This window comes from Nuphar pumila, chromosome 13, assembly GCF_984573655.1.
Source record: "Nuphar pumila chromosome 13, dmNupPumi1.hap1.1, whole genome shotgun sequence".
NCBI lineage: Eukaryota > Viridiplantae > Streptophyta > Magnoliopsida > Nymphaeales > Nymphaeaceae > Nuphar > Nuphar pumila.
The window spans coordinates 3651204-3671316 of NC_143261.1; the positions used below are offsets into that span (position 1 = coordinate 3651204).

At 40.7% G+C, this 20113-nt stretch overlaps 1 protein-coding gene across 1 annotated transcript; it reads right to left on the reverse strand.

The window, feature by feature from the left end:
- Positions 1-867: 867 nt before the first annotated feature.
- Positions 868-4607, reverse strand: LOC149817549 (putative kinase-like protein TMKL1). The gene is made up of 3 exons (XM_089984888.1): positions 4501-4607; positions 2086-3056; positions 868-1571 (listed from the first exon to the last, which is right to left on the reverse strand). The coding sequence occupies exons 2-3, from the start codon at positions 2561-2563 to the stop codon at positions 988-990; spliced, it is 1062 nt and encodes a 353-aa protein (XP_089841014.1). The 5' UTR covers positions 2564-3056; positions 4501-4607; the 3' UTR covers positions 868-987.
- Positions 4608-20113: the final 15506 nt, after the last annotated feature.

A 20113-nucleotide genomic window follows, 5' to 3' on the forward strand; every position in this document is an offset into this window, starting at 1 on the left:
GTGTGGTAGAACCTTGTAATGTATAGGTCAAGCCAAAATTTCAAAGACGTGGACTAAAATTCGGGTTCGAACATCGCTTGAATTGGGTTGGGTCTAAAACCTGCCACCAAACCGTCATAAATCCCAAATGACCATACAAGTGGTCAAGGTGTGTGAAGAGCTGGAGGGCGTTGTTCAAGTTGCTTCACCAAGTTCTCTCTCTGTGATGGTCTGACCATTTAACGAGATGTTATTTGCTTGGCTTTGCCACTAGTCAGGGTGGCTACTGCGGCCTCCCAAACACATCAATCAAGCAATCCTTGCCGTTGGCTCATTGATCAATTTGAGGTCCCATGTCTACGGACACGCTATGACATGTCCTTGTTGATAAAATATATTTTATATATAAAAATAAAATAAAAAATGTGTATCCTCTTGTCCAATGTCAGACCGTATTCACTTGTGACCACGAAAGCGACCTTACTGCTATTTGAGATCGTTTCCTTTTAGCAAGCTTTAGTGTCTACATCGCAAAGGCCGTTCTTAGGCCAATTAATCAACGAACGATTTTTAGTCAGTCGTTCAACCGTTTGGGAGTCAGACATCGCAAGAGAGAGGGAGAGAGAGTACTGTGGTGGCGTGGCGACCATCTTGGAAGTGGATATGGAATGATCATGCATATGAACATCTCAATCCTCAAGCATGGATTCAACTGTGCTTTCATCTTTCTATTCTGTCCCTTGTTTAAACCGCTTGTAGTTCCTTCTATTTACAATTTGGAGCTCTTAAAACTTTCAAAAAAACAATTTCGAGCGTTTTCTCGGGTTTTTTATTGACATTCTGGGCCTTCGCAGATTGGCTTTTCATCATCATCATCATCACTTGCCGTTGCTCAAACAAAATACATCAAAACATCATAAAAAATACAAGGAACATCATTGCCACTGTTGGTCTTTCACTGGTAGCCTTTAACTCCTGATTTCTTTGCAAACAAGAAGGCCCGTAACTTCACGACCCAATTTCTTCAAGCTGTCTTCTCACTTGTTGAATGTCTGGTCTAAATGACGCCGAAGGAGCGCAACAACTCATCGCTAACTGAAAATACAAGAGTAAACCTTCTTCTGTGATTGGACTCTGGTCTCTTTTGCTGAGAAGTTCTGGATCAAAGATCTCCAATACTCTATGGTTGATGATTGCATGTGTCATTGAGGCTGGAAGATGCAGATCCTGACCAGACGGCAAATTCTCCACAATGGGCTCCTTCCCTGTCAGGAATTCAAGTAGGATTATCCCCAGGCTGTAGATATCACTCTCTGTGCTTGCTTCCTTCATCTTGACCAGCTCGGGGGCTTTGTAACCTTGAGATGCTGAGGCCTCAAGCATCTCTTGATTTGCTGTTGGATTAAGCAGTAAGTGAATGCCAAAATCAGAGAGCAAAGGTTGGTAATTTGTGTCAAGTAATATGTTCTTTGATTTCAGATTGCCATGAACTAACGGTCTCGCTAATCCACTGTGAAGATATTCCAATCCTTTGGCAATCCCAATGGACATGCTATAAAACTTGGCCCGTCTCAGTGATTGAGCATGTTTATCTGTTTTGTTAAAGGTGAAAAATTAGTGTAAAGTTCATGAATCTAATGGGGTTCAAACAAGTTCGATATTAGCACAGATATGATTAAAGAAAAGAAAAACGTTTACAATCATCTTCTCCATAAACATAGAAACAAGCCTGTGTGTGCATGTGCACAAACACACACACACACAAGAAAAAAACAGAAGACAGCAAGAACCACCAATTACATATACAGTAAACTCAGAGCCGGACCTGTAAAGAGGCCAATGAGGCTTGGGCCTCAGGGCCCCTGGGCCCAAAAAAAAATTTAGGGGCCCATTTTTAAGGCCCGAGCTCCCCAAAAAAAAATTTAGGGGCCCATTTTATTGTTATTTTGATTCTTTAAAAAAAAATCTGAGGCGCTGCCCCCGAACTCCTACTATTAATAGGGGGCCCATTTTTTTCCTCCGCCTCAGGCCCCATAAAACACAGGTACGGCTCTGAGTAAACTACTTAGTAAAATAACTCAAGGTTCAGCAAAAACTGAAACTTACTTCGAATGAACTGAGACAGTGTTCCTCTAGGAAAAAAAGGATGAACCAGCAGTTTTTCTCCCCTGGGCCCTGAGTAAAAAGCTTGGAGAGGAATCAAATTAGGATGTCTGACATAACCTAGAAATTCAATCTCTGGAATAACAGCTTTCAAACTTTTTGTACAAACAGGTCGAAGAAACCGAAGCAGCATCAATGAGCGACTGTTCCCCTGTAGACCGGCCTTGTATACTGTACCATAACCAGACTTCCCCACAACTTCTCCATTAGCGTCCAAGATGGCATGAATGGTAAGGCTCTCTCCACCAGAAAAAGTAATCAGTTCCTCAGCATCAAGTTTTTCCCCAGAATAAGGAAAACTCTCAATCTCTTTAGATCTTTTTTGCAAAGTTTTCTTACGGCAAATATAAATTATAAATAAAACTAGGGTAACCAGGATAGCGAAAAAAGAAGCAATTAAAGTCTTGTAATGGTTTCCCATATCACATTATGTCCAAATACCAAAGAGATGATCCCATGAAAGTATTTCTGGCAATTTTCACTACCAATAGGTTGGCCACAAGGAGACACCAGGAGATCTCATTGTATTTCATACACTGTAGAATTGAATTGGATGAAAAATGGGCTTAATAAGCACGTGTGAGGGGAAAATGGTGTAGAGAATGGAAATTAATAAGTAAATACTTTCAGCTGCTGAAACCATTTAAAGAATGAGCAAGAATTGTATATATGGGGTTGGACTTTTTGAGCAGCACATTCTTTCGAAACATGATCAACGATCAATGCTCCTGCTCCCAGTACGTTTGCCTAGGAAGCTTCCAATTAAATATTCCATATCTTCAGTACTCCAGCAGACACTATGCTGATATGATCTGAATATGACTTGGATGTACCAGAACAATTTAATTAATCACATCAAGTGAATATTCTGACAATCTTCCGACTCCTGCCTTCTCTGGAAATTTTTTAGGACTCTGATGCATGAAATGAATATGGTACAATCAGAATTCGTAAATTGTCATAGTATCAACCGAAGATAAAAGAAAGAACAAAAAAATGAACTGAACATTAAAAAACTGTCAAATGAAACTTTATCTGTCATCAGATGGCAGAGCAAAACAACTTTATTTGAGTTACAACCAGTAAGGTCAAAGTTACCAAACTCCTTTCCAACTTCAGACAACCTGGACGCAGACCAAATGGCAACAACCACTAGGTGAACCCTTTCAAGATTACATTGATGGTCTCACTTATAGATAGTTCAAACAGAACCCACTCGGGATCCCCCAATAACCATGGTTTTAGAAGAACCGTATTCATTTCAAAAACTTCAAAGCAGAACCATTTTTTGGATCTTAATGACCGTGATTCAAGATTGATTTATGAAACAACCTCACTGAAACTCTTCCATCTTTAGGAACTATTGCTTCAAATACATTTCTCCACTTTAGAAATATTAAAAGATTTCATGTAAGAAGACTTTGTTTCACACTTTACAAGATCCACATCATAAATTACCTCAGAATGTTCCCAATTTTCAGCCTGAATTCTTTGTGATTCTCAACTAAGCTGTACATGGAGATGAAAATTAAATACAAGAATAAAGCGGCAAGAGTTTTATTGACGTTTTTCCTCTTAAGAAAAGTAGTTAAAGAATTCAATTTTTCAAAGACACTCAAGTCAAACAGAAAACCTATAAATTTTTAACAACTAAATCTTACTACTCGAGAAAGTGGAAACCATACACTTTTAGAAATCCATCTTCGGTGACACAAACTAATTCCTTAGTGAATTTGATCCAATTTCTTCTCGCATTCTGTCAAACAGGTTCCCTTTCTAATGGATCATAAACAGGAGAACAAATAAGAGAACTCGTACACGTTTCTTGAAAGTAGCGGGAAAAAAATCAAAGTTTTCCAGGAACAAAAATCCTAAAAATGCACGTATCTTCACGAACGATACAGCATTTCACGAATATTTCTCCTCGTCCACCAAAAGAAAAATTCCACAACTAGCGATCTCAACCCTACATCCCTGACTACTGAACACTTCGTTAAAAAGCTTCTTTCTATTACGTAGAAAATAAATCAGAATCTATTCACGAACAGTAAAAAAAGCCAGAATCTCCACAAAAATCACAATTCACGATCCAGATCTCACGAAAAAAACAATCTGAAACCCGCCTACTAGTTCAAATTCCTATCCAGTAATCGAAAAAACTCACTAAATATCTTAAACTTATCCGATCTCCAAAAAACACAAAGAAATTCCTCCAAATCCGCAGAAAACTCTACAAGAGCATAGATCTCAGCGCCGAACGAAAAAAGATCGTCAGAACGACGGAATAATTCAAGCAGATTCCTGCCATAAAGTAAAAAGAAAAAAGAAAAACAAAGAAGGGGAGAAACCGAATCTTACCGTTTGGCAGAAGCTTGAAACCCTAGCAACTCGTCCTTCGAGGAGCACAGAAGAAGAAGGAAACTTCGTGTCTTATGGATTCCGGAGAGCGACCGAGAGAACGTAACGGGAAAGTGAGGGAACAGTTTTAACTTTTATATGCGCTTGGAGTGACACGTTTCTCCCAGCGATTGTGTGATAAATTATGATATCTTTCCTGATTTTTTAAGTTCTCGATTTTTGGGGTGTGGTTGTCGCTTTCGTCAACAAAGACGAGAATTCGTTTCCTCCGAAACGCGAATCTTGCTAATGTGTCAGTGGTACGAAATGCCTTAAATACCCTTCGAACATTAGATGCTTGCAGGAGAACCATTCAAAGTCTCATTTGAGGAAGATGCAAGAGAGGAGACGTTTGGGCATAACGTAAGGCATTACCGAGTTCATGAACTTGTTCGTGTTTTAGATGATAGTTTGGTGTGGAAACCTTTGGAGTTCATGAACTATGACATAAGAACTTGATTTCTTTTCACGTAAAGGCCAAAAGTACATCTAAGATCATAAAAAAGGATCCAGTCCTTTGACATAGTATGGGTTCCATCTTATGTGGATCGTAGCCGTCCATCCAGCTGAAGCATCTGGATGGATGGCTATGATTAGTTCGCATCCAGATGAAAATGTAGACCAATCCTAGCCGTTGATTGGATGGCTAAGATTGAATGTAGGATGAAACCCATCCGGATCCGTACTCCAAGATCATGGGCTCCCACATGAAAGTCGATGCACTGTGTCTGTTCCAAGCAAAGTAAACCGTACCCTTAGGAGGTGCAACCAGGATCATGGTTGACCCAAATCCAGATCTGGATTTTAAGCAATATATCCGAATCCAGGAATGGATACGATCTCATGAAATGGCATTTTGAATCTGAATCTATATAGTAATACTGTATCTGCAAAAATGTCTGGCTATATTTGAGATAGATCCAACAGAAGATTGTGATCTAGATCCGACGATGGATATGAGAAAGGTCTGGCTGGCAGAATCCCATTAGACATTCTACTCTTATTTTAAGGTTTATATCCGAAAATTACCCGTCCAATTTGGATTGAAAGCATAACCTAACCTGATCCATTTGCAAGAATGCATGTAGATGGACTCCGGGTCAGTTACTCAACCCGACATTTGTGAGGTTTGGCTGCCATGTGCAGTCTGAAGCCTAATAAGTGTCGAGCCCGACCCGATCCAACTAGTAAAATGTGTCAGGTGCAATAGACAAAAAATGACATCTTAATGGAGCCCGGACTGGCCCTGCCCATTTACTAGTCAGGTTTAAAGGGCTTGACAGGATCCAACTCAAACCCACCCCGATGAGACTCAGATCCAGCCTGAACCTAACAAGAGTCAATAATTGGGATTCACCCAGTTTGGTTCTGGTTTGGGCCTATCAGACCCTAATGGGCCTTGGGTCAGGCTGGGCCCATGGCCGCCCTTATCATGACATACTTTGCATGGTGTAATTCATGCGATGATACATGTCACCTGTTTTGGACAGTCCATAAAGAAGTTTTATGCATCTTTGCCTCCTTGCTCTTTCATGTATACTCTTGCTTTCGCTTTTGCCCGTGTGTTGTGAGTTTGTTTATATGCTTAAAAGACCTGCTTTTGATGTTTATAACTACTCAAAGCTATGTTGTTGGGTCACCTAACTTAAGCAATGTAGCTAGAAATCTTAAAGTTTATGAACTAGGCAAATTGATAAGATGAACCAAACAAAGGGTGGATGGGTGTGGCATTTAATTGCAACTTCTGCAAGCAATAAGGCCAGTATCTTTGGTTATGGTGGGGTTGAAGCTTGAAATGACAGTAAAGATTAAGCTTTTTTTTATTATTTGTTGGGATGTAAATGGTTCCAACTCTAATCAGATGTGTACAATACTATATTCTACTAATCGGATGTTGGTTAGACAGATTCAAATTCAGATGGTGAAAAGCTCATACCAGATCCACTTTTTTACAGGTAAATGAACTCGACATCAAATTCGGCAGCAAAAGTTCAAAAATAGCATCCGCATCCAATTATAACCCGGTATGGTTTTGGCTTACCAAATGCAACTAAGCTATAAATCAAATTTGGTCAGTTATCAGATGAAATCCAATTCATTGACATCGAAGAAATCACTGTTATGGTTTGAACGTGCAAGATACACAGTGGGGGTGCCAGTTGAGCCTGACCCTGTTTCAGTGTCTGCAGTGTAAAGCTTCTCGGGTATCCCTTATTTTAGTCAAATTATTATGTTTATGTGGTACCAAATAATTTCTTTTTCTATTTTGTCATCTTAGAGAGAGAGAGAGAAAGATCAGAACAATGACAGTTTATATTTTGGAAGGATTATTACAAATACCGATACAACTTGTACCTACTAATGATCACCAACAAAAACACTTCATGAAGATCACATGACATGGCTGATGGTCATCATAAAAAAGTGTTTGTTCCTTATCGGAAGAATTTAAATGTGATTTTCCAACTATAATACTCTTGGCTTCAAACGTTTTTTGTTTCTAAAATAACTTATCTATAAACAAATGAAACAACAATAAAAAAACACAAAACGAATAAGACAACTCTCTCTCTCTCTCTCTCTCTCTCTCTCTCTCTCTCTAAATTGGTATGTGTTTATCATTGTTCATCTGCTAAAGAAACTCATTCAAATCAATTCAATCATAAATTTGATTTCTTTTTTAATCTTCAAGTTTCGGTGTAATATTAGCATTTTTTATTACTTCTGAACATAAAATACAGGGTATTCAATGCAGATTTTCTATTAACTATGCTACATACAATACATATGCAAGTTCAGATTAAGCAAACAACTACAATTATGCCTTATTAAACCATTTAGGATTGTTAGAAAATAACACTGATTAAGACCTCTCTAAGAGAGAGAGATGTCAAGATTTCTGAGATCTGTTATTACTTGCATTTAACGTTTTGATGATGCCGTCTTGACCTACCTTTCTGCAATTTGCAACTTCATGATTAGCAGTGAGCAACTTGAGCCGGGGAAAGTGACAATTCCAAAGCCATTTTGGCATTCTTCGTGGGGAGGGCGTCCTAAAATCAGCGGGGTGATACCATGTGCAAATTAGGATAGCTCTTAAGAAAAGGCTACATAGGACTAGGGTGTCAATGGATCGGGTTTGGTTCGGACCCAGGTAAAATCAAACTTGAACCAGGGACTCGGGTCTAATCGAACCCACTATAAGAGAAACCATACTCGGATCCTATAAAAATTACATGAACCACACCTGAACCATACCAAATAAAATAATATTTTTTTAGCATTTTTATATTGAAAATTTGTGGATCTTAATTGAAACTCAGGTCATGCCCGTTTGATATAAAATTTTACAAACCATACCCAGCTCCATGTCCGACCAAGATTCTAATCAGGTCACGACCTTATAGGGTTTGATACAGGTTGGGTCTGGGTCAAACCTGACCCATTGACACCCTTACATTGGTCCTTCCACTTGAGGCCAAATTCATCTCTCTCTCTCTCTCTCTCTCTCTCTCTCTCCAGGGGCAGATTGGTTTCTTGAGTGTGCGTTATGGGGTAAGGGCTCTTCTCCAAGATCTCGGTTCTTGGCTTGGTTAATTTTGCATGATAGAGTTCAAACTCACAGTTATTTAAAGAAGTTGGGCTTTCAGTTTTCAAGTTGGTGTGTGTTGTGTCAAGCTGCTGAAGAAACTACTTTTCATTTATTTTGGTTCTGCCCAATCTTTGTAGCCCTATTTAATAGGATGTGGAGATCTCCGAACGTAATTGTCAAAGAAGAGTCTTTTGTGCTTGTTCTTCTCCTGGGCCCTATTGAAATTAGACGATGCAAGCGGTGGAAACTGATCTGGAAGACATGGTTGCTTACTACTTGGTGGTTTGTTTGGATGGCACGCAATGATGCTACTTTTCGTCAAATTTCGGTCATCTTTAATCATCTTGTCCATAAAATCCTGGTTGATGTATATGCAATATTACGTATGCATCTTAGAGACCTCTCCTCTCATTACGACATTCACTTAACAGGTGGTTTCTTCTAATCCTGCGGATCCTGGTTGAGTAGGCTTTGTTGTTTTGTTGCTAGCTGTCTGTAGTTTCTTTTTCTTTAGCTTTGTTTTTTCTATATTTTAGTTTTGTTTCTACTTTGTTCGGTTCATGGGTTCAACATTTTGTTGATCTTCATGAGTATTAATGTCGATCTTCTTTAGTCTCTCTCTCTCTCTCTCTCTCTCTCTCTCTCTCTCTCTGCCAAGTAGGGATGGCAGTGGAGCGGGAAAAAATGGGACCCTGCCCAGCCTCACCCTGTTTGGACCGGGATGAAGGACATGAAATGGGGATGGAGGTTAAAATCAAAAGTCGTGCAGAAATGGAGGCGGGGGATGGACTTGTGCTTTTCCTCGCTCTGCACCGTTCTCATCTCCAATCTCTGCCTTGCCCTGTCCCGCTCCATCCCCGATCCTTCTTTAAGGATGACAGTGAACCGAGGGACAATAGGCCCTACCCCGCCTCGCCCTATTTGGACCAGAGATGGAGGACATGAAATGGGAATGAAAATTAAAATGAAGACCTGTGCGGGGATGGAAGCCAAAATGGAAGTCAGGATTTTGAGACAGGACAAGGGTAGAGACCTTGTCCCCCACCCCCGCCCGGGTCCACTGCCAAGTTGCAACGTATCATAATGCCATCTTTAGCAGAGTGACTCGAGCCATAAATAAATTAAAAAAAAAAAGGACATGAGGAGCACCAAAAAGACACCTCCCTCTCTCATTGCATTGCACCTGATCTTTGCACAGGGATCGCGAAAACCATCTCACATTGTGGGACCAATAGGAAGATAGCACTTCGATCAGGTGCAATCACATTGCACGAAACAAAAGTGGGTCCCCATCTCAGTGCACCACGTGTGTTTCTAGGTCCCGAGTACAGTGGCATTTGTTTGGCCAGCAGTCTGGACAGGTTTCATGCAGCCAATAATACATGTACGTACCTCCGTTACTTCACCTCGTCAGTCATCACCCACCATATACCATATGCTGTTGGGCCCCACAGCTGACAGATTGTACCCTAAAGATGGTGGATGATGGAGCACGTTTGATGTTGAGAAAATAATAGGAAAAATGAAAGTAAGAAAAAAAAATTATTACTTTTCCAAAGTTTCAAACAAATGAAAATTTTTAAAGAAAACTTTTTCCTACAAAGCATGATTTTTTATTTAAAAAAATTTCTTTCACACTTAAAGATGGAAGAAATATTTTTTTTTTCATTGGGGCAACCATTCACCCACAATACATCTCAGAGCTACCAGAACAATTACTTCATCTTAATCTTCCTCCTACCCAACATAATTTTCAGGTCTCACTCTCTCTCTCAGATGAGGCTGATCGACTCTCTCATTTTTATAACTTTTGTTTCTCATGCTACACAAACAAAAGAAAATTTTTCATTTGAAAAAATTATCTTACCAAAATTTCTCATAGGCAAAATTTTATTTTCTTATGAGAATTTTTCTCGCTTCCAACCGTGTTTGGCAGATATCAATTCGTGGCAAAAGCAGGCTATGACTTTTCTCCAAATTAAGATCACATTTAGGCAAGGAGTGGATCAGGTCAAGGGTACCACTGATGGTAGATGTGGTTCATCCAAATGATGAACGGCAGTTAAACACCCATGGATAGATTGCATGTTTCTTGGATGTGGCCCACAAAATTTTTCAGAACCGTCCATTTTCATGAAGGGCATCTGGAGCCCACCATACGGACGTCTAAATTCACAGGTAAAAACAACCGTGTTTTGCCTGCCGTTCATCTCATCTGTGAACGGCATCCAAGACACCCCTGACGACATTTAACTGGCTTCTTTTAAGGGTGTCAACGAGCCTGGTTTACCTAACCCAACCCCAACCAAATATTATAGGGTCCAGGTATATATGGTGATAAAAAAAAGGACCCAGGTCAGGACCCAAAGGTCCGATTAATACATGGACTCAGGTATAGTTTGTAAAAGCTTATACTAGACCCGGACCCCACCCAAGTTCCAATTAAGACCTGCAATTTTTCAATGTAAAAAGATAAAAAAATATGGGTTTACCAGGTTTGGTTCATGTAGTTCTTATCGGGTCCAGGTATGATTTTTCTTATAATGAACCCGACTAGACTCAGGTCCGGACGCGATACCATATCCGAAAATCTCGTTCTACCTGGGTGCCAACCAAACCAGACAAGTTGACACCCCTAACTCCTTTTATAGGTTATATTTCACAGACAAAATTGGACCTAAACTTAGTCAATTGATCTTTGATTAGTAAAAAAAAAAGGGATTGAAATTTTTATGGCCTTATCGTCCATTTGTTTTATGGTAGACCTCAAGACATAAAATGGGTTGTTTAATTAAAGAATAAAAAGACAAAAATGGCACTTAATTATTTAAGCGGGTGTTAATCAGGTGTATCGGCCAATACCGATAGTCAAGTGTATCGTTCTGAATCGGCCAAAAAATAATTAAAAAATATTATGTGTCAATCAGAAAGTGTCAAAACTATTAAAATAATATTACAAAATTAATTTTAAGCTATTTAACATTTACTAAAAAATCACCTGATTCAGGTCAGTATCGTATCGCTTTTCTGGCGATACCATAAGTATCGGCCAATACGCACCGATACTGACAACATTGGGCTGGAGAGAGAAAATGGTGAAGAAGGCAACTTGATTAGCATTCCTGGATATGGAATCTCCTCTTGGAGACAGATAATGTCAGAAAAAGGGTCCACAGTGTGCAGATTTTATTAAGACTTACAAGGATGGGGGCCAATGTTCATTGTGAAGGAGGCAATCACCCATAGTGTTACTTGGCTGGAGATGAGACAAATATTTGGCTTTCATGTGGATAGACACTACTGTCTTCCTTTCTACGCAGGGCTTCGATTTGGGCAAAAACTTTTCCTCCATCTTGGAATTTTTTTACCATCGGTTTGTGCGGATCTAGTTAAGGGTACCAACAAGTTCTTCTCTTTAGCTTTTCTTCTATTTTTTTCAATTATTTTAAATGTTCTTGATGGCAAAGTAGCATTACACTCTACTACTGAGCAATTTTTCGTTTTCTCCATGTTTTGAGGAAGAAAAATTACAGGGAACCAATCTTCACCACTACCATCTTTATGTTTCATGCATAAAGTTGCATAGATAAGTGTTCTTTTGATTTTTAGATGTTGAGATCTACATGTTAAAAGTGAAAGCAATGCACTTAAGAGATGTAGAGAGAACGGAAAGTACCTGACCATTAACCAACTTGATGACATCTGAAAAGATACACGGTTCATACAGGAACAATATCAGAACAAACAGTACTTTTCCGAACAATTTTACGCGAATTAGTACGTCTGAGATATGTTATACAATAGCCGAGTTACTCCTGGAGCTGTGGATAGGAGTACAACAGCAATCATAGATACTGTAGCTTGGTTTCGAGCCATTGGTATGAGTCTATGACAGTAGGCATGGCAGTGGACCATGGCGAGGGTAGGGGCGGGGACAAGGTCTCCACCCCTACCCCTTCTCAAAATTCTGCCCTCCATCCCTGCACGGGTTTTGATTTTAACTTTCATCCCTGCCTTCATCCCCATTTCATGTCCTCCATCCCCAGTCCAAATGGGGCGAGGTCTCATTTCCCCTCAGTCCAAACGGGGCGGGGACAAGGTCTCCACCCCCGCCCCCTTCTCAAAATTCTGCCCTTCATCCCTGCACCGGTTTTGATTTTAATTTTCATCCCTGCCTTCGTCCCCATTTCATGTCCTCCATCCCCAGTCCAAATGAGGCGAGGCGGGGCGGGGTCTCATTTCCCCTCGGTCCACTGCCATCCTTAAAGAAGGATTGGGGATGGGGCAGAGCGAGGCAAGGTGTGAATCGGGATGGGGACGGAGCGGGGCGAGAGAAAGCATAAGTCCATCCCCACCTCCATCCCTGCACTGGTTTTGATTTTAACCTTCATCCCTGTTTCATGTCCTCCATTCCCGGTCCAAACGGGGTGAAGTGGGGAGGGGCCTAGTCTCCCTCCAATCTACTGCCATCCCTATATGACAGAGGAATCGCCCTGGTAAATGAAGAGTTAACTGGCTTTGAGCTTGGAAAGAAGAGTATGGATGCTTATATAAAGGTGAGAGCAGATGGCGTACTTGCCAAGGTTTTTTAGCAGGTGAAACTTGTTAGGTGTAAGAAGGAAGGGAGAGAGAATTCAAAAAAGAAACTCAACTGTTTTGGAGAAGGTGGTCTTGATGAAGTGGAATAGTCCCACATTGCTTGTGCTTGAGTTTTATGTGGGCTTTATAAGCCACTTGTGAACTCATACACTTGTTCTTGAGAACAAGAGAGTGGGATGACCACCACACACGCGCGCGCCCGCCCGCCGTGCCGTGTCGTGCCGCGTCGGACCGGGCCGAGCCGGGTTCGGGTCCCTTTAGGGCCATATCCAATCAAGACAAAGTACCTTTTTACCCAAAGTTTCTTTGGATATTTGGATTCTGTATCGGGTTACGGGAAATGATAACGGGTCACGACTCCTCGTAGTCCATGCCCGTTATGGCTCTTCGGATTCTGTAACGGATCTCGATATTTCAAAGTCCGTTAACGGATCACGTCTCCTCAGAATTCGTAACGGGTCCTTCCACGTTTTATAACCGTTCATGGGTTATAAAAGCATGGTAAGGGTTGGGGTTACACACAGGCTGAGACAGACGCATTTCTGAAGCTCTGCGATTTCCCATCTCCCCTGTTGCTCTCTCTCTCTCTCTTTCCTGAGTTATCCCGAAAGGGTGTTCTGCAACATTTGGTTCGTGGAGGTTGTTTTCGAAGGACGATCCGCCGGCGTGCACCGTTCGGTTCGTCGTGGCTATTGTATCCTGGGGGAAGGACGCCAGACCCTGATTTGCACTGTATGTGGGGGCGAATCTTCTCTAAGGGGAGTACTTTCGTACGCCTTAGTCTGTTACAAAATTAAAACATGTTTCTGTTGTTTTCATTATGTTCTGTGCATCTGTTTGCTCTTATGCTATCCTCTAGATTTTGGTTGTATGTGGAAACCGACATGCTTGCACCCTGTTGTTTCGATCATATGTTCATCATGCTATTTACACTGTTGTATTTCCTGTTTAATATCGTGTTTTATATCATGATGACGATTGCGAAACTGTGTGATCCGAAATATGATCCAACAGTCTTAGAGAAGATTCTAAGCATGTCGTCTTCTTCTGCGTTTTTACCAAAAGTAGACATGTCTGGTATGCCGAAAAAGCTTGTCGGTCAGAATTTCAAGCGTTGGCAGCAACGCATGAAAATCTGGTTCACTACGATAGGGCTACTGTCGGTTCTGGAAATCGACTGCCCTTCGGTTTCTGATACTGACTTTGACCCTGCTGCAGTCACTGCGGCAGTCCAGTGGAAAGAAAAGGACAATATATGTCGTGGCTGCATACTGTTGGCTTTGTCCAACACAATGTTCGATGTGTATTGTTCTTCGTCTACCACTGCTAAGGGTCTATGGGATCAACTTGACAAGAAGTACAATACCGAAGACCAAGGTCTTGAAAAGTACTTCGTTGCCAAGTTTCTGAAATATCAGATGGTAGAAGGCAAGTCGGTCACTGAGCAGGCACACGAGTTTCTGCTGTTGCTCCATAGTTTGGCTGAGGCTGAGATGAAACTTCCAGAGAAGTTTCAAGTTATGACCATCGTGGAGAAATTTCCTAAGTCTTGGGTAGACTTTGGTATGTCTCTCAAGCACCGTAGAGGGAAGATTTTCTTAGATGATCTTATGGTAGCCATTGCTATTGAAGAGGAGCATAGGAGCCAGAAACAGATCGTGATGCCAACTGAACCGCCTAAGGTGAACATGGTGACTGAATTTTTTAAGGGCAAGGGACAAAAATTGAAATCTGCAATGAAAAACCAGTTTAAACCTAAGGCCAAAATCCAGAAAAAGGCAAAGAACAAATCATGCTGAAACTGTGGGCAGGTTAAGCACTGGGCTAAGGAATGTCCTTACAAGAAGGCCAAAGCTCATGGGACCACAGACGGAACGCCTCAAGTCAAAATGGTGACTGAGGTCGTTGGGACCAGTACTGAGTATGTTTCTATTAACCCACAAATCTATCACGTTTATGAGCCAACTGAGTGGCTGGTTGACATTGGGGCTAATGTGCATGTTTGTGCTGATAAGTCTGTCTTTGTCTCATACCAGGCTGCTGAAGGCAGATCCGTGACTATGGGCAATTCAACGGCTGCAAAGGTGGTAGGGATTGGACGCGTGGATCTGAAGTTTCCTTCAGGACGAGTTCTATCTTTACACAAAGTGCATCATGTGCCTGTAGTTAGAAGGAACATTCTAAGTGGTTCATGTCTTGTTAGAGAGGGTTATGAATTTAACTTTAAATGTAATAAAGTTGTTATTTTACATTCTGGAACTTTTATTGGCAATGGGTATTTAGATGATGGTTTGTTTAAACTTCATGTTGAACATGTTTGCAGTGATAAATTAGAAAATGATGTTTCTTTTGATTCATTGTCTAATGTTACATATAACATAGATCATCTGATTTGTGGCATAATAGATTAGGTCATGTGAATTTCAATTCTGTGAAACGCATGATGAACTTGAAAATGATTCCTGAGCATTCCATTGATAAAACTAAAAAATGTGAAATTTGTGTGCAAGCAAAACAATGTAGAAAACCATTCCATACGATTGTTAGAGATTCTGAAATATTGGATCTGGTGCATACAGATATCTGTGAGTTTAATGGAGTATTAACCAGAAATCATAAAAAGTATTTTATCACTTTTATAGATGATGGCACTAAATACTGTTATGTGTATCTGCTAAAATCAAAAGATAAAGCTTTTGATAAGTTTCTTATTTTTAAGAATGAAGCAGAAACACAATCTGGTAGAAAACTTAAAAGATTGAGGTCTGATAGAGGGGGAGAATATACCTTTAATAAACTCGATGATTATTGCAAGTCTGTTGGAATAGTTCATGAGTTTACTGCTCCATATTCTCCTCAATCTAATGGGATTGCAGAAAGAAAGAATAGAACCCTAACTGACATGATAAATGCTCTACTTGGGAGTTCTGAATTACCTACCTATATGTGGAGGGATGCTCTGAATACGGCTTGCCATATTCTAAATAGAGTACCTCAAAAGCATAAAGATAGTATCCCTTTTGAACTCTTGAGAAATAGGAAAGCTAGCTTGAAATACCTTAAAGTGTGGGGGTGCCTTGTTAAGGTACTTGTACCAGAGCACAATAGGAAGAAGCTGGGTCCTAAAACAGTAGATGTTGTCTTTGGGGGTTATGTAGAGAACAACTATGCCTACAAGTTCTTAGTAATTAAGTCTGAGATATCTGGCATAGATGTTAACTCTATTGTTGAGCTTCGAGAAACTACATTCTTTGAGGATGTATTTCCCATGAAAGTTGGTGTACCTCAGAATTTTTCTTCTTTAGATATACCTTCAACTTCTGGTTTCATTCCCGAACATGTGGAAAGGATGACAGATGTGGGGGTAAAACCATCTTGTTCCCATCCTAGACCCATTGAGTCTCAGAAAGTGGTTGAACCTAGAAGGAGCAAGAGACCACGGATTACCAAGGATTTGGGAAGTGATTTTATCACTTACCTTATCGAGGATGATCCTTCCACTTTCCAAGATGCAATGGCTTCACCTGAAGCAATGCATTGGAAAAATGCCATCAAGAGTGAAATGAACTTCATTATCTCTAATGGCACTTGAGAACTGGTTGACCTCCCTCGTGGTAGTTCCACAATTGGGTGCAAATGGATCTTTAAGAAGAAGTTGAAACCAGATGGATCCATTGACAAGTACAAGGCGAGACTGGTTGCCAAAGGGTTCAAACAAAAGGAGGGAATAGACTATTTTGATACCTATTCTCCGGTTACCCGGATGACCACTATTAGGGTGCTTATTGCACTGGCTTCTATTTATGATCTCTCGGTTCATCAAATGGACGTGAAGACCGCTTTCTTGCATGGCGATCTTGAATAAGAGATCTATATGGATCAACCTGAGGGTTATGTGGCTCCTGGTAATGAAGATAAAGTTTATAGACTTGTTAAGTCATTATATGGACTAAAACAAGCCCCTAAACAATGGCATGAGAAGTTTGATAATATTATTTTATCATTTGGCTTTGTTGTCAATTAATCTGATAAGTGTGTTTATTGCAAAGTTAAAAGTGATGGTTGTATTATTTTATGCCTGTATGTAGATGACATTCTATTGTTTGGTTTCAATATGGGAATTGTGAATGAGACAAAGACGTTTCTTAGTAGTAAGTTTGATATGAAGGATATGGGTGTTGCAAATGTGATCTTAGGCTTAAAACTGACTTGTTCAACTGAGGGAATAGTCATTTCTCAGTCTCACTTTGTTGAGAAAGTACTTGTGAAATTTGGCTATAACCAAGGGAGATCTGTAGCAACTCCATATGACCCTTCTATTCCTCTTTATAAGAATACAACTGGGGTTCCTGTGTCTCAATTGAGGTATTCCCAGATTATTGGAAGTTTGATGTATCTTGCAAATTGCACGAGACCGGATATTTCGTTCTCTATGACAAAATTAAGTAGATACACAAGTTGTCCAAATCGCACTCATTGGAAGGCATTGGACAGGGTACTTAGGTACCTGAAAGGAACTATTTCCTTGAGTTTGCATTACAAGAGATTCTCTGCTGTCCTTGAGGGATATAGTGATGTGAGCTGGATAACCATGAACTCTGGAAGTTATGGCGTGACAGGGTATGTATTTACCTTGGGTGGCGGCGCAGTCGCCTGAAGATCAGTAAAGCAGACCATCTTGTCTTGGTCTACGTTTGAGGCTGAATTCTGTGCTTTAGATGTCACAGGATTGGAAGTTAAATGGTTAAAGGGACTTCTTGAGGAACTTCCTTTAATGTGCAAGCCAATTCCTGCGATATCTGTGCATTGTGATAATATGGCCACTATTGCAAAAATTAAAAGCACAAAATATAACCAAAAGCAGAGAAGACACATCCAAGTCAGAATAAAATCTGTAAGGGAACTGATGTCTCAGTTAGTGGTTGTTGTGGACTATGTTGGATCCAAAGAAAACACAGCTGATCCATTAACGAAAGGACTAGATAAGTCTTTAGTCCTGAAATCCAGAGAGGAGATGAGACTGAAACCCATCAGTAGTTCTTCTGCAGTAGCAACCCAACCTATCTGAGTGGAGATCCCACAAAGTAGGTTCAATGTGGTAATAACAAACTGTAGGGTGAACTGGATAGCACCTTATTAAAGTGATACTAAGTATATGTGTTTGTTCTCCTGGTTACTCTGGAAAGGTGCTATAGCTGCAAGTTAAGGAAGAGTTAAAAGTCTGAATGAGTTCAAAGCCTTCTAGGTGAGATGTTAGCAGTGCATCTTTGAAGAAGCCCACCTATGTGAGTGTGACTGTGTGGCTGCAGTTTAAGGAATTGGGTTATTCCTGAAGTCACTCATGAAACAGGATTCGGGCGCATGGCCTTTAACGCGCCGCCCCTAAAGATTACAACCAGAACCTTTATCATGTTGTTGCTAATGGATACTCTTACACCAAAGGTTCAAGTTCAAGACTTCAGTTCACTTCGTTCCTGTGGGGGTAAAGTTAGTCAACTAAGGTAGTGGTTCAAACCGAAAGGTACCATTGTTGAAAGCATGATATGTCCTGTTGCATATTGTCTCATCTTGCATCTTGGTTTCCTCCTGTTTAATTCTTTGAATTTGTGGGGGAATGTTAGGTGTAAGAAGGAAGGGAGAGAGAATTCAAAGGAGAAACTGGGTTGTTTTGGAGAAGGTGGTCTTGATGAGGTGGAATAGTCCCACATTGCTTGTACTTGAGTTTTTTGTGGGCTTTATAAGCCACTTGTGAACTCATACACTTGTTCTTGAGAACAAGAGAGTGGGATGACCACCACACACACACACGCGCCCGCCCGCCGTGCCGGGCCGGGTTCGGGTTCGGGTCCCTTTAGGGCCATATCCAATCAAGACAAAGTACCTTTTTACCCAAAGTTTCTTTGGATATTTGGATTCTGTATTGGGTTATGGGAAATGATAACGGGTCATGACTCCTCGTAGTCCATGTCTGTTATGGCTCTTCAGATTCTGTAACGGATCTCGATATTTCGAAGTCCGTTAACGGATCACGTCTCCTCAGAATCCGTAACGGGTCCTTCCACGTTTCATAACCGTTCGTGGGTTATAAAAGCATGGTAAGGGTTGGGGTTACACACAGGCTGAGACAGACGCATTTCTGAAGCTCTGCGATTTCCCATCTCCCCTGTTGCTCTCTCTCTCTCTCTCTTTCCTGAGTTATCCCGAAAGGGTGTTCTGAAGCATTTGGTTCGTGGAGGTTGTTTTCGAAGGACGATCAGCCGGCGTGCACCGTTCGGTTCGTCGTGGCTATTGTATCCTGGGGAAGGACGCCGGACCCTGATTTGCACTGTATGTAGGGGTGAATCTTCTCTAAGGGGAGTACTTTCGTACGCCTTAGTCTGTTACAAAATTAAAACATGTTTCTGTTGTTTTCATTATGTTTTGTGCATCTGTTTGCTCTTATGCTATCCTCTAGATTTTGGTTGTATGTGGAAACCGACATGCTTGCACCCTGTTGTTTCGATCATATGTTCATCATGCTATTTACACTGTTGTATTTCCTGTTTAATATCGTGTTTTATATCATGATGACGATTGCGAAACTGTGTGATCCGAAATATGATCCAACAAAACTGACCAGCCAAGAAAGGAAGTCATGTGGCAATGCAGCCCCCATTTCTCTCTATATGCTGAAGGAGAGAGAGAGAGAGGCTCTATTATCTGTTTACATTTGTTCAAACTTTCTTGCTAATGGACTTTATTAAATTGATCCTATATATGGTCGTCGGATCGTACTGGCAAACTGTGTTAGAGAAGCTTTTTCTCGAGTTGCTGCTCCACCTTTGCTTATCTATTTCTTGAAATGCCAGCATCACAGTAACCATAAAAAGGCTGGTCGGTTGCACTCACACTTAGCTTAAAATGGCTCTTCATGCTGATTGCCCGGTGCCTCGGGTGAATATTTAGCACGTGAATATTGTATATGATGCTGACTTTTACAGGCAAACAATTTGAGATATAACTTTTAATCTCAATGAGGAATCTCCTGCCAAGTTGCTTAATGTGGAGCCTGTTGAAGAACTTTTGGACCGATGCTACTTCCTCGATGCCCTCTATAAAAAGCTGGTACCAGAGAGTTCGAAGAAGCAGCATAAGCCTAGGAGGAAAGAAGTGGAAATGTTAGATCACTACCTGGTTAATTACTTAGTCTTATGAGCAAGGAATTTAATTGAAATTTATTGCTCAAGCAGCACTTTTTTTAGATAGGTTTTTGGAGCGATTTCTCCCTTGTTCAGTGTAGTCACTATGTATAATATAATTTTCTCTCTCAAAAAAGTTTAATTTCTCTCAGTGGTGGCTGCTAACCGCTGTGCTAACTGGGCTTTCGAAGGGGTTTTCCCATGT

Excerpts from the sequence above, each read along its gene's own strand:
- LOC149817549 (XM_089984888.1), bottom strand. The coding sequence starts at position 2,563 with ATGGGAAACCATTACAAGACTTTAATTGCTTCTTTTTTCGCTATCCTG. Across the intron at positions 1,572-2,085 it reads ACTGTCTCAGTTCATTCGAA|ATAAACATGCTCAATCACTG; the intron begins GTAAGTTTCAGT and ends TTAACAAAACAG.